Source organism: Neltuma alba, unplaced genomic scaffold (assembly GCF_004799145.2).
Source record: "Neltuma alba isolate B1F8T4 unplaced genomic scaffold, ASM479914v2 tig00012070_pilon, whole genome shotgun sequence".
NCBI lineage: Eukaryota > Viridiplantae > Streptophyta > Magnoliopsida > Fabales > Fabaceae > Neltuma > Neltuma alba.
This window is the reverse complement of record NW_021636631.1, coordinates 111227-126793: the sequence shown is the minus strand read 5'-3', so window position 1 is coordinate 126793 and position 15567 is coordinate 111227. Positions and strand designations below refer to the sequence as shown.

The following is a 15567-nucleotide window of genomic DNA, read 5'->3' as shown; positions in this document are numbered from 1 at the left end:
TTTTCTTGATCAAAAGATGACTTTTTATCATTCACAATTCACAATTCAAAAAATGTCTGATCACAGTACAGTAAAAACGATGGGTTTAGCTTCATGTGTTCATGTGGCAACTTACAACAAAAATGACCTCATTAATGCCATTCATGAGGCCAAAGAATGTTGAATGACTTTGGAACAATATATATATATATATATATATATATATCTCTATAAAAACTGGCATTACATAATAGTGTGAGCCTGCCATTTACTGGATTCTGCACCCTTGTTCCTCAGCTCGCAGATATATCAAACCCCGCCTGATCCTCTACGAGGAAACAACCAGAAAATTATGGTTGGAGAATAACAAGCAAGGATATATCAATAATCTGGAGCTAGAGAAAAACAACCAGAAAAATGGAATAAATGAAAAAAAGGGGTATACCTCTTTGGTATCTCTCAAGCGCAGAAGATCAAGTTTTTCTGAAGGCCTCCGGTTTGATAAGGTAGCAAGCTGCAATCAAACATACATCAGTACAGGGGTCAATGAAAAACAGAATATCAAATTATATATATGCTACATTTTCTCCTTAATATAAGAGCTCAATAACTAATTTAAATATATTAAAAAAATTAATTAAGTTGATTATTTGTCACAAATGTGTATTGATCTTCTTAAATTATCCTCTTCATCATGTACAATGAATGATTAGAATTATTTCTTGATAAGAGCCCTCTCGCAATCAATAGAGATATTTTAAAAAAAAAAAAAAGACAAAGTGAATTAAAGCCTTCATATTTAAGACTAAATTTAATTCTCAATTGGTTCTTATATTAAAAACAAGAGGTAGTATATATATTTTATTGCAAAGAAGGCGAAAAGCACCCAGAAACTGAAGCGCTCAGGGTCTTGTAGCGGGGGCATCATCACTTCAACATTCAACAGTCTCTCGAGTCGTCTTTGATCTGCGTGGAATTCTGTAGTTAAATACTGACGCATTCCATTGTAAGGATTAAAAAAGGAAGGGGGCAGGAGAATATTAAATATATTTTAAAATTTCAATCAACACCAAATTTAAGACATCCCTTGGGAATCACAATGCAATTTTACCTTGTCCTGCTGCTTCTTTAGCCCTTCTGATCCATGATCGAGCACTTTCTGCCGCATTATTTGTTATTTCCTGTAACTGGAAAAATAAATTTATAGAGATGAAATTTATCAGAATGAGGGATCCTCCTATACAGGTCACCATCAGACTTGAGAGAGCTTGACCATTTTAGTCATAAGCATTGAAAATTTTAAGATTTTATGCAAGGTTCTGCCATATCTTGATTCCAATACGATACATATCGGGTTCTTGCTTGTTTATATTAACTAGAGACGCTCCCTGTCCCCTCCAAGACCAAGAGCAAGACCAAGACCGTCGAATTTGGAAATAAAGCACATATTGATGAATCAAGATAATAAGCCCAAAAAATCACATTCAAAATGCTCCCCAGTGCCCAGGTAATGTGACAGCGTTATTTACTTAAAATTACCAGCCTATCGCATGAGAAGCCTATCAAAATTGAAGCTTGATATATCTTCAGAAAACAGTACAAAATTCGCCAACATTCCAGAGAGCCTAAAGATAAATTGGAGCCGAGATTCCAGTAAACTTACATCTTCTCTCTCTCTACCTTCCGATGGCATAATATCCTGAATCCATTCGACCTCTGCAACACGATACCTGAGTACAAACATTAGAAAGGCATAAAGGACACGTTCCTATAAGTCCAGAGATCAGCAGCAATATAATTTGTTAAGGACAAAAGCTAATAACAACTTACCCATCTTGATCCCATGATCGGATGATGCGAAATCTCCTACGACTTTCAATCTGCATGCAGTGGCAATTTATACTCATGTACAACTTGAATAAACATCTAAAAAGAAAGTAGAACTTAAGCGAATATAGATCAACATCAGAAGCCTCAGAAGTGTCTTTGAACTAATAACACCAAGCCAGGAGAGTGAAATAGTTAAGCGACACCACCTTGAAACTGAAGTTACTCAACTCACTATTTTTCTGATAAATTATCTTACACTTGCGCAGAAAGCCACAACATAATATTAGAACAAGCAAAATTTCAGTCATCCAGGAGTTTCTGTGAAGATTTGTCAAATATTAATATGACTGATTCTTTCTCGAAGTTGTAAAATCCCAATAGACTGATTAATGCTGTGAAACAAGAATGACGACGACGACAAACCAGTCTATAATTAATGTTATGAAACATTGTTATCTCAGGTTTACGTTGCTGCAGCATATGAGAATGTATAAATAAACACTCGGCCTGTAGTATTAAGTTTCAAAAAACTGTTGCTGAATGTGGTCACCTGTGATTAACCTCCGCCAGCTCAGCCATAACTTATCCAGCATACAAATGCTCTTAAATAGAGAATGAAATACGGCAAGAACCTCTTTCACAAAAGACTAAAGAAAAGCATCTCATTCTCAAAAGTAGAAAGCAGTATAGAAAATTTTACTTCCTTACTTCATCTCACAACATGCTATAAAGCATCATAACAAGAGAAGAGAAATCACAATTATATTTGCACCTCTATATAGAAACGTCCATCCGGAAGTGGTTCACACCTATAAAATCAAATATAAAAATCATTCATTGTAAATAAGCGGCATACATGAGTTTTGTCAGTGTTATGTATCACATGAACTTTTCTGAGGAAACAATAAACCAAGCACCTACTCAGTAATTTCCACTTCACAGGCAAACTCAGCCAGGGAATCTGCTTCAGAATCGATTATAACCTAAACGGTGAATGGACAAACCCCGCGCAGTAAACAAAGGAATTCGGTCAGTCCATTATACCTAAATAAAGAAAAATGGGCAAAAAAGGACCATTGCTGATCTACCATTCCCATCCGGCGATTTCCTTCCATTATTCTTCTTACCTGTTTTAGAAAAATGCAGAACAAGTATGATGAAATCATATATAAAATCGAATTCAAAACATTTAATTATCAACACCATTTATCACTAAAAATTGGATTACTTTAAAAATCCACGATAACTGTAATTTACCAATGACCCTCTCCCAGTAGTTCTTTTGTGAAATTGTAAAGAAATTACAAACTTTTCACAGACCATATCATCCATCAATATTCCCCATGGCCAAGTAAAAGGCCTCGTCTAACTCAAAACAATTTTTTTTTTCTGCTACTATAAGCTTTCAAGTTTAGGGGATCACTACTCTATAATTACCCTAACCTGCGTAAATATGCCTAGAAGTGAATGTTTAAAACAACAGCAAATGCCTAATTTATTAAGAAATGTATCTTCTGATCTGTTATTTAAATTAGAAAATCGAAGTTCAACTTTTTCTGCTATTGTAAGTTTTCAAGTTCAGTGATCAGTGCTCTGTATCATTATACGCTAATCAGCATTGCTAAGAAGCATGTCTAGAATTCAACAAGGTAATTAAGTTTAAAAAAACAAGAGTACATTCATAAATCATCAAGAAATATGTCCTCTGATCTGCTATTGTCGCATAAACATCAACATTCTCCTAACTGAAAATTAGCAGGACATCCTCTTGATTAAAAATAGAAAAATGAATTCTTCATTTTTCCTCCTGAATAATAATTTATGCCCCTGCCACTGCTCAAGCAGGCATCACCATAACTTCCCAAGGATATTAGTCATAGAAATATGAATCACTTATTTGACATTCAAGATATATTTAAAATTCAAATTTCCACAACAATCAACAACAATAGACTAACTCACCATCAGTCTATAACGGGGTTCAAATATATGGAGTGGAAACTTTTGGCATGGAATGACAACATCCATGACAAAGAGAGGGATCAAATCTAGGCCCAGGTTGCTCAAACTGTCATTCTCTTGCTTCCTTTCAGCATATTCCTCCGGAAAATTCTTTTGTATAATGTTTTTCAATGTCACACTGGAAAGTTCACAGCAATAATAAAAACAGGGGAAAAAGACTTAGTCCCAGATTTCTTATATCAAATCCACAAAGGCATACTCTTGTAACCCTGTTAATTTATGCTTGGCACAGCTATAGGGGTAAAAAAGACACTCAAAATTTAATGGCCTTCACCACTCACTGAAATAGGTATGTGAAAACTGCTGTGTTCTTCCGTCATTTTGAGTCTAGGAAAACGCAACATTATTACCATGGAGAAGTTTTGCAAGCAACTTTCCAGCAAAGGAAAAAGGCCACTCAATAAAGTAATTTCTTACATATATGCTGTACAGGCCTAAAAATATGGAAGTTTGAATCATTGAATGCCTGCCCTACTTGACTACTCCCACGTTTGATGAGAAGGAAATAAAAAGACGGGAATCCAGGGCCTTTATGTGGTTTGATGAATTGGTATAAGCATTTAAAGTCACGATCTCTAATAGATGACCCACCTCACGGAACATGTTCTAGGACTAATAAACAGAACTGTCCTGCACAACGGGCACCTGTTGCCTAACAAATTAAGACAAAAGTTAACAGATTTAATATGTAGTTAATATATAATACGGGCTCCCACTTCAAAAAAATCAACATCAGAAAGTACCAACCACGATCCATTGACTGAAATAGACATGACCGGCAAAAAGAATGTCCACAAGGGGTTGTAACAGGTTCATAAAGTAACTTGAGGCAAAGAGTGCAATCAAAGTCATCAGAGCGCTCTGGCTGTCCATGTTTACTCATCTTCGCCAAGCTAGCCAATGCTCTTTCCAGGTTTGAAAGAGACACACGTAGAGAATTACTACATTACACCAGAAAAGAATCAAATGGCAGACATAGATGACACATATAGTTCAGTAGATGACTGTTGCAAACGCTAAAGGCTCTATCTGAATCTCCATAATATTTTCAAAAGGAAAATGCAGAACAGAAATTAAAAGGATCCCAAATCTGTAGTACCTATATGGATCAACTTGAAGGCCCGAAAGAATAACATCCCGAGCCATCTCATATTTCTCCAGCTGTCAACTCAAAGCAGCACAACGTCAATGTGACATCATTGATATGGCATATATATAAAAATGACTATGGACAAAGAAGCATGGTGAAATAGTCTCTTGTGAATCACTCAGTGCTATATAAGAAACATCTTTGGTACCAACTGGCGTTACAGCAGTATTAAATTTGTCATGTACTGATCTCTGCATAATGAAACCATAGGAGATCTGCAAACAATAGTTTACCATGCAAAAAAGGGACCACATTTTTTATTAAAAAAAATTTAAGAGCACCCCACAGAACCATTTTGTTTCACAGTGCCTCTCCAATAAAAGAAGCAAACAAACAATGCCTATAACATTTTCCCATTGTCAAAAACTGATTACTCTTGAATCACTATAATAGCACTTATGGACAACCCTACATTTTCAATTCATTCAAGATTCAGTAGTGCCTTTTTATACAGCTAGCTCAGCACAACTAAGAAACTATTCCATCCCAAGAAACAAATATCCTAAAATGGGAAAACAAGCAACTGCCACCTGATAGAAAGAAGCATGCATCCACATGATTGCCTCAATAAATGACAGGAATTCCCATAAACTATAACGAAGATTAACTACAAGGGAGACTTTACCAGAAAAAGAGCATTGGCCTTCAAAAGGTATGATTTTACTGAAGTACTTCGGATGTTGACAAGCTTCTCAGCATCCTTCAAACCAAGCTGAAATGGTTGCCAGCTGTTAACTTCTAAGTAAAAATCAATTTATAAACTCAAAATTTTCAGCATGATAAAGACAGTGCATCAAAGTATACTTCAGCATGTGTTGTAGGATCAAGCCCACTCAACGGACTATATTCTGAAGCTGATGGAGGTCTGTGTTTTAAAAATTGGCTAATTCTGTACAAGAGAGGAAAAATTATCATTGACATAAGATCACTGAAGCCAACAAAATTCAAGCAAAATTTTTCCACAACAAAAACAAATTTTTATAGGTATTTAAAAGCCACAAGGTTATTTATGCTTAACCTGATATAAGCCGCACTTCGGTTATTGAGTATGACTGGATCACCAGTCCTGATGCTATTTGCTCTAGAGTAAAAGTTGATCGCCTGGAACGGATAGTCTCAGAGGTCAGCACCGGAACGACATTTTACAAAGCATTATAAATATTTTAATTGATAATGAATCACTTTCAATATCATATGTTATCCTCTTTAAAACACATGAGAAATGCATTCTTTCCTCGCAATGTTACAACTAAAACTTCTTCAGAAAGAAGACCACATGTCGTAGGTAACAAAAGAGAAGGACCAGAGAAAAATGCCACATAACTCTAGCATAAGCATAACTTAACTAACACCACATTGAGCATCCCACACTAACCATGCAGTGAAATGCCAATCAATAATTTGTCAAGATAATGCCTTGCTTATATTTTGAAAGGCTTGTCACAAAGAATTGGCCTTTCAAAAAACAGACCAGAAAAAGATACAATGATCGAACTCTGTAAAGGTTATCAAACAAAAAAGAAAGCAATGAAGACATATTTGGAGCTGCGTAGAGATTTTCTCAAATTTTAGCTAAAGCCTAATATTAGCATGCATCCGATATATAACCACAAGAATATAATGGAATGTGTTAACAAGTGAACTACGGACAAACAGATAATGTGAATGAGGAAGGGTGGGGGAAAATGAAAAAGATTCCAATCTATGTAGTTACATGAAGAAAAATAGTGGCTAGATGGTGGAGAACAAGAACCATTCTTCTATTATTTCCCATGCAAATGAGACCTTCACAATAATGTCAAGACCACAGTCAACTGCCAATATAAATCTTTCCAAATTTCTCCACATAAAGCAACAATAATTGGATTAACAGTCTCATTCGGACAGGCTAACCCCATTACATAACTCAAGTTTAATTTTTTCATCACTGAAATTCATGATAATTTGTTTTAATTCAATTTCTGTTTCATAGGCCAATGGAGGCGCTAGTGAGAATGGTAGATCGGACAGGAGTCCTATGAAAAAGGGCAAAGAAAACCGATGAGAACGTTCAATGAGGTCATTGAACAAGACCTCAAGATCAACAACATATCCAAAAACTTAGTTGTTGATAAAGCATAATGATGTCGTGCAATTCATGTAGCCTTATCCCACTATATAGCCTACCCCACCTAGTGATATAAGACTTGTTGTTGTTGCAATTTCTGTTTCAGTTTCCCTTACAGGTGACACATATATATCTATTTCAACTTCAACACAAAGTTAAGAAATACAAAAGACAAGTGATTAATATATATCGAGACACTATATTTGAATGAATAGTCAAAGAAATAAGTGAAGTTCTCCAAACATCAAAGATTAAGTACAAGCATCACCTCTTCCATACGGTCATCCCGAAATGCCACATTGCCATTCTGCATAAGCTCATATAAATGATGGTATGTTTCCCTTGCCAAACCCTCCGGTTCAGATGCCTGAAATCTGACTTAAGCTCAGTCTTTTGGTGCATTTGATTTGTCAGTATGAAATTAATAAAAATCATGAATTATTGATATGCAAGGGGGCAAATGATTAGATTCTGTTTTCTGAATACCTGTATTAACTTGGGATTGACAGTAAGAAGAAAAATAAAACACTCAAGTCCCCACTTTTCAATACATGAACAGATGAATACTATACTGCGCCTATGCCAAATAGAGAAGAATCTTGCCAATGCCAAGTGCACAGGCCAACAGATATATTTCCAGCTTCTCCGTTTCTTATGGAAGTTTGAAAACAGCTGACACTAAGCAGTCAGTATTATTCAATCAGCAAAACGAAGCATTTACTAAAAACCATAACGTATATTAATCCTGGAGCAGCGCACATGAAACCTTAATTATGATTCCTTTAATAGAAAAATGGCGCAAAAAAGGCCCTCATTTTCAATTGTTTTTTTCTTGTCCTCGGATTTCTCAACGCCTAATAAATAGTAACTGCTAACAGGAAAGGGAAAGAACGGTAACAAGAGAACTTGTCTTTTTAGCACATTCTTCTCAGTAAACTGACCAAAATAAAGGAAGCTATTAAAAGGCATTGACTTGAAGGAAAAATCCGCGCAGAGATGTTGGGTAAGAACAAATATTATGCGCGATCTTTGGATACTGGAAAGTGGAAGCCTTTCAATTGTTCATTTTTATATCTCAATTCCAACAACCAGAAAAACCATCTACGCGAAGCAGAACCCCTATAATACAATTACAATATTTGGTCATGGACTTGAAAGATTTCAGAGGTTCAAAAAGGGGAAAATGGTTCGGTCAAAAAAAAAAAAGAAAGAAAAAGAAAGAAAGGAAAAACGGAACCTAAACTTTCAAAACCCGATAATTCTAATCACATTTTTTGGGCCATGAACTGTAATCACGTGTTTAGAGAAAAACAAGAACCCCCACTTTTTCTTTTCTTTCTTTCTTTCTTTCTTTTCTGTGATTGAAACCTCCACTTCTTTAGTTTCAATCTATCATATGCCGAACAACGTCTCAAAAGAGCATTCAAATAATGCACATACAAAATCAATTACAGTCCATGAAATTTCTCTCCATTTTTTTTAATGATTGAAATATTCTCTGCAACATTTCATCAGCGCATAAAAACCTCTCAAAAGGGAGAAGAACTGACCAAACGTAGTCTTCCACATCGTCAAGACCCTCCATGCTCAATACAGTAGGAGACGAAGGCGATTCCTCCTCCGCCATTCAAGGAAGATCAAAGGGCGCACAGGCGCGCCCGCACTTAGTAGCTCTGCAGTAGATGAAGATTCCTGACTAGCGAAGACAGCTGAAAGAATGAAACTTTGAAGGTCTCGGCAAGAGGGTAAGGATGAAAAGAAAAAGCATCGGTGTTCAACCCTGTGTCCTTCGTTTCATACACGGACCAAATTCCACCAAGTCTTCCCACTCTCTCTCTCCCTGTCTATCGGTCGTTCTATCTATCGCTATAACTCCACGTCTCAATCTTCTACGTCCAAAAGTAAGTTCAATTAATGCATCAGATAGAAATGATACTAGCGAAAGGGAGCAAAAATGCAAAATTAATCACACTGGCATTTTGTGAACGAGCTTTTCGCTCCCTTGAGCGATGCGAATTACGGACTCGACGAGTCGACCATGGGGGGACAAGGCAACGGTTGACTGTTAATAGCCCCATGGTTAGATGGTGTGCCCGGACACTCAAGCCACTAGAATTGCTTATTTTCAGTCAAGTAGTACGCGTGTAAGGTCTTCATTTGATAGAAATCTGGAGTACGTCTTCTCACTTTTCAGAGTCATGCTCATTTCACCGCGAGCTCTTGCCGCGAAGCGTTTATTTTTTGGCCAGACTCGAAGCGTTTATAATTTACGCAATTTTTTTCAGAGAACAATGAGACGCCAAAGTGTCAAAATGGTAAAATCGTTTCAAAACTCTTGGTATCTTCGGGATACTTTTTGGGTCATTTTCAAGTTTATTTTCATGTAGATTTTGAGATTTTATTGAATGATTGTTTAAAGAAGGAATTCAGAAAATTAAAAAAATTAATTAAAAAATTTGCTACGTTTGATTGTTGAATTCTTGAATTTCCAGACATCTTATGACAATCATCAATCATGGTAAAACAACTACTAATTAAAAACCTTGTAATATATTATCTATCATGCATAAAACTTCAATAAATCATTCACAACATAAGACGTGTTTGGGATAGTATTCATATAAGTCGAGACAAAACTCTACTCATTTATTTATTTCATATTCTGTAAATTACGATTGAAAAGTTATTTATAAATTATTTTCAAAATTTATTTTTCACATTTTAAGCAATCAACTCTTTTTTTTTTGGGTAAGAGTTTGGGTGTACTAGTGATAGTTAGATTATGGGTTATCTTTCCCCGAAATTTTATTTGGGTTTCTATCTAATAAGTAATAAGTAAGATAAGATTATAATACTACATCCGATTCTTAATATAAGAGTTAGTTAACTAATTTAAGTAAATTAAAAAGATTAGTTGAGTTAATCATCAGTAATAAATATATGATTTTTTAAAAATATTTTTGTTAATCGTGTGTATTAGCTAAAATTATCATGTAATAAAACATTTCACATGTACAACTACTACAAATATTATCTTAAAAAAAAAAGAGAGAGATAAAGTGTATTAGAATCTTATATTTAGAATCAAATTAAAAGTCAAACTAACTTTTATTTTAAGAAACAGAGGTAGTATGAGTTATTCTTATAAACTAGGACATTTATAAGCTGACTTAATAGGGTTGCTGTGGCGAATGTAATTCACATAGCATCTCGACCTCTAGCAAGAAGGCATATCTTTCCCCCCTTAAAAAGATCAAAATGATAATATATTAAAAATGAAAGAGTACAAACTAAACTTAATAAGACAACACTTAGAGAATTCAAACATGCAAGTGGAAAAACTCTTACTAAAACCTATTCTCACAAGAACAAAAGAATTAACGAAGTGAGGTTATTTGATTCATCCGATGTTCGCCAGTGGAGATTGATCCTCTTTTGCAGTAACCAAAAGGTGGAGTGAGGGCGATGTACGTGAGAATAAGAATGAATGAATAATCCAATACAGACTAGCTCTCAGAGAATCTTCTTGGCGTCATTTATTCCATATAAAGTGTTGAATAGCTTGACCTGGAAAACATATTCAACCATGGTAAAAAGGAGTCTCCCTATCTTCAACTTATGACTTTGAAGGATAACACTCCAACCAGTCTAATATTTTTATTTTTGGATGATGAATATGATGACTGAGACTTGAATTTATGTTATCCAATTTTGACTTTGAGACTCACCTTATACTATCTCCGATTTTTCAATATAATAACTAGTTTAATATTTAATTTTGGTCATAAATATAAGATCTTAATTTACTTTGTCTCTTCTATTTATTTACCTTTTCCTAATATAGTTATTGTAGTAGTTACACAAATTAAAAATTTTATCAAATGGTAGTTCTAGCTATTACACATAATTAGTAACGGTGTTTTAGGAAATACATCTATTTATTATAAAAAACTAACTTAACTAATTTTCTTAATCTACTCAAATTAATCAATTAGCTCTTATATTAAGTATTTTTCACAAAAAGAATTTTTTTAATAAAATTTCCAAAAATACCTGGATTTGTATCATCTAATTCAAACTTTGAAACACTTTAATTGATTACTGAGACCTTTTTTGTCAAAGTCTGGATGTGTGTTGCAGTAACAACTCGAATTTTTAATCTCATCCTAAAATATTCCGACTTTGGGCCTGACTATGGGCCCAACCATGACTGACAGTTTAAGACTAATTTCCCATTTCCCCCTATTTTCCACGCATACCATTTTGTCCTTGATATAAAAATAAAATTACAGTTTTGTCCCATTTGACCCAGAACAGGGAATGAGAACTCGGAGAAGGGTCAAGATGGGATCAACATTTTCATGGAAAAGGGAAAGCCATAGCCCATAGCTGCGAAGCTCAAAAGCTCCCAAATTGAGTGGTTGTGCTGGTGGTGTAATAATGGAGGATGACCGTCAATGGGATGGTTCAGAGAAGTCGGAGCAAGCCTTAACCTCAAATCTCCATTACCTCCACTCATCAAAACTCCAACAAACCCAGTTGCGAGATTGTTCAATGGTGGTTATCAGAGACATCCGGCAACACAATGACTGCTCCGTCTTCCCGCCAGTTAACCATGAAAACCTGCACATTTCTTCATTGTCACACCAGTGTGACGACATTTCGATATCACCTTCGCCGTCCTCCATTTCTTCCTCTTCCTTTTCTCGTTCGGAATCTTCGTTTTCACCCTCCGATACTGATGCTTGTGGCATATCATCGTCATTACCGTCTGATTCACCGGTAGAGAAAATTGATGGGTTTAATGGGTGGATGAGAATTGGCTTGAAGACCTTACGCTGGAAGCTTTTCGCGATGATTAATTCGTATCGAAATTTTGCTTCCAACAGAAGTGTCATCTTGTCAATTGGGCCGGCGGTTTCTACGGTAATATTGGCGTGGTGGATATGCATACGGGTTTGGTGTTGGCTGAAGGAGAGGAGGAGGCGCAAGCAACGTGAAAATCACCTGATGACCATCATTAAAGAGAAAGACAAGGTTTGTTAAGTTTTGATATATTTTTACTTGTATTTCAACAGTTGTAATGGTCAAGTTGCATTTATTTGATTGAGTTTGGCTGTTTGTGGAAATTCTAACTGCAGACCATTATGTGCGATCGACCCCCTAATTCTGCTCAAAATGTTGGATTTCTGTTGTTGTAGTAGTATTAATGGCGGAATTTGCATGTGAAAAACTTATTTTCTCCTGATATGATCCTAAATATCCATTAGTTAGCACAGGATTTTGAATATTTGCGGCTAAGTTTTGGTGCATGCTCTCTCCATCCTCTCACAAACAATACTTTATAATAATCGGAAAAAAAAGGTTAAAGAGCGTGCAGAGAGGATGCACTAAAAGTTATAGTAATTGGAAAAACAAAAGTTAGAGAGGGCGTAGAGAGGATGCACTGAAAGTAAAGATTCAAAATCCGCTAGCAGAAATGAATCGAGCAGGAAAAAGGCTACAAATGGTGGTTATCCATCATGTACCTCGTTTTGGGTTTTAATGGATTTTGTCTAAAAATTTTCCCCTTCTTCGAGTTCTTATTAGTGGTATTAGAACTGGCCTTGCTTGGCCATGTCAAAGGCCACTCAATTGCAATCAACTGATGGATGACTAGTTGTCTGTATTATTGTCTACAAATGAACAAGTTGATGGCTTAGAAAACTAATTCTATGGGGTTTTCCTTCAGCAAACTGAACCCTCAAGGCAATTCAAATCCAAGGATATGTGACAAGAAACAGTATAACTTCACCAAATAATGAGAATCATCAAATATCACGAGGTGGAATGAGTTTACGCAATTGAAGCAGAAGAGAAGTGCGATGGAATATCAAAATGTGTTTGAAAGTTTGACTGTAAATAAATTTGGCTATTACTCGGCTGGACTGAAGGAAGAGATTGCCTTTAGGGAACATTTTTTGAACCTTCTACCTTGCTCCATGCCTTGCAATTGGCCAAATTACTATTCCTCTAGTCTTTAATGTAAAACCTAATTAAGGAAGTTAGTTAAAATAGTTAATATGATATGTTTTTTCTAAAACATTCTAAGCATCTTTCTCAATTCTCTCTCTCCCTCTTCTACTTGATCATTATTGAGGGAATATCAATAGGGTTAATTTGGAAAAAAAATTAATAAACATGCGAAATAGGTCTTATATATATGACCAACATTAAATCCCCAATTAGTTTCTATATTGAGGACTAGGGGAGTACTATAAATATTTGGAGTTTCTCAATATAAGAGTGAACAATGGAGGGGCTTTTGGAAATCCTAAGACAAGTGGAACGTTGGATTCAAAAGTTCGTCCCCATATTTGCAGCTTTATATGTTAAGGGAGATGATGATACAGTGGGCAATAACATAAGAGAGATTCAACCTGCTGCTCCTTCAGAAATGTATAGTGTTTTGTATAAAAATTCTCAAAAACGGGGATCCAATTCTCTCAGGCATTAATTGTATGGATTAGGTGAAGTGTTTCATTCTTTTCAACTGTGTGCTGACCAATTTGGATGACGTGCCTGTTTTCTTTTCCTTGTGAATTCTGGGTCCTAGCTTTGAAAGATTGGTAGGATTGACAGAGAACCTTTTGGTGTTTGTCCACTAATGAAATTGGGAAGAATTTAACACTAAAGTAATTGGGAAGAATGACTTTAGGAGCGGATTGGATTATATAGACTTGTTTATTTGAAGTTGGATTTGCAAAAACGAGTGGCAATGATGAACAAGGTTGTGCCTTGGTTGCAGAAAATCGGTTCCATCTAGTGCTAGATGCTGGGTAATTCAGATCAAATCAGAATTTTGTTCTCACTTTGACCCTTGGGTTCAAGATTCTCTTTTGCGAGTAGTTCTGATGCTATCCTGAATATGCATTAGCTAGTTAATGAGGTGGTAAAGCAGTCAGTGGGCTGGCATAATTGGATCGGTTGGGAAGAAGGTTATACAGTGTTGATATGCTGAATACCTTTTCTTGTTGAATCGTAATGGAATTTGTCTATAAACCTTCTTTTACTTCTCTGTTTTCTTTGTATTTCATTTCCAGCTCTTATCATATGCTTGTGTCAGTGTAGCGTATGGATTGAATGGTAATGAGCCTTTTGCTTGCTGGCTTAACTAAAACCCATTGCTGGCATATGTTTGACTAATGTATGCATGTTGATTTGCGTCATTTGTGAGGAACTCGACTATTAACGGAGGGTGAACTTTTTTTAACTATTATGAGATTCTTGATCTAAATTTTTTTAAATTGGAGAGTAAAAATCTTGAAGCAGTTCTAATGGTGAGAAAGCTCAACCTCTTGAGATGTACAGAGAACTTAATGGAAGTACCGTTTGTTTTATTGCCAAAAAGGGTATAGTCTTTTCAGTGGTTTGCTTCTTTGCTATCCTCTTAACTTCAAAATCTGATATTTCCAGAGAATCGCTCAACTCTTGGAGCGAATTATGCAAATGAATGAAGTACTTATAGATCGTCACAAAGCTTTGGCAGCCAAATTGGCAGAATGATTGGCTCATGGTGCGGAATATGGTAGCTATGGTAAGTCACAAACTCATACAACAGGACTTCGATGTAGACTGACGGCTATACTTGATCGTTATTAATTTTAAATCCCATGACTGATACACAGTTTTCGTGAGTCTTTGACAGGTTTTAATGTAAAAACAATCTCATGGTGATCATTCGCACTGCTATAGCAGAGTGTCTGAACAGGTACTAGAGTGCAGCATCTCGACCGTAGTGTAAGAAAACAAAAAACGCCTGACGAAGGAACCGTCATCTCCGGATGTACTATTAATCTGGTCAAAATAGGAAGAAGTTATTCAACTCCTCCAGAATGATTGGTTCAGCAAGGAACCACCAAATTTTTGTAGGAAAGCCAGCAGAGCTCTCTCATATTGTACCTGCTGTTATTTTACAACACTAGATGTAGGTTTTGTGTGCACATGGAGTTTGATGTAAGCCGCATTATATATATATATATATATATATATATATTTTATTGCCTTTGTTCAAGCTTTTTTTTTTTTTTGGGCTAAAGCATAAGTATCTTCAATAGAAAGCAATCATGTTCGAGGCTCGAAACACTGTCAGGCATTAAATGTGGACATCTTTTTCAGCAGGGATTCAAATTTTGGTTTGTCATGTTGTAAGGGACTAACTCTTTCCACTAGAATCAATTCTTGTTGGTCTTTTGTTCAAGCCTTTTATATCTACTCAGTGACTTCAATTTCCTATTTCTCATAAACATACATGATTTGATGATTCTATCCCAACTCATGGTGGCATGTCAGTCAGGCCAAATTTTGCTTACGTGAAGGTGAAAAGGATGTCATATGCGATGAGATAACATTTCTTTATGAGAGGCGTGTCCAATATAGATCGATCTTAAGGAACCTTTTGAACACCCTCCGGCCTCCGGCTCCATGCAAAAGTCACTAG

At 35.7% G+C, this 15567-nt stretch overlaps 2 protein-coding genes across 2 annotated transcripts; one reads left to right on the top strand and one right to left on the bottom strand.

Annotated features, from left to right (window-relative positions):
* Nucleotides 1-9121, bottom strand: LOC114721834 (LON peptidase N-terminal domain and RING finger protein 1-like). Its single transcript, XM_028907713.1, has 18 exons — nucleotides 8635-9121; nucleotides 7357-7455; nucleotides 6000-6082; nucleotides 5786-5870; nucleotides 5607-5693; nucleotides 4931-4992; nucleotides 4579-4772; nucleotides 4423-4483; nucleotides 3772-3949; nucleotides 2898-2936; nucleotides 2731-2792; nucleotides 2582-2618; nucleotides 1810-1859; nucleotides 1643-1709; nucleotides 1091-1166; nucleotides 866-945; nucleotides 425-493; nucleotides 1-307 (listed from the first exon to the last, which is right to left on the bottom strand). The coding sequence occupies exons 1-18, from the start codon at nucleotides 8713-8715 to the stop codon at nucleotides 248-250; spliced, it is 1470 nt and encodes a 489-aa protein (XP_028763546.1). The 5' UTR covers nucleotides 8716-9121; the 3' UTR covers nucleotides 1-247.
* Nucleotides 9122-11421: 2300 nt separating this feature from the next.
* Nucleotides 11422-15098, top strand: LOC114721835 (uncharacterized). The gene is made up of 3 exons (XM_028907714.1): nucleotides 11422-12125; nucleotides 14544-14664; nucleotides 14776-15098. Exons 1-2 carry the CDS (start codon nucleotides 11529-11531, stop codon nucleotides 14631-14633), a joined length of 687 nt encoding a protein of 228 aa, XP_028763547.1. The 5' UTR covers nucleotides 11422-11528; the 3' UTR covers nucleotides 14634-14664; nucleotides 14776-15098.
* Nucleotides 15099-15567: the final 469 nt, after the last annotated feature.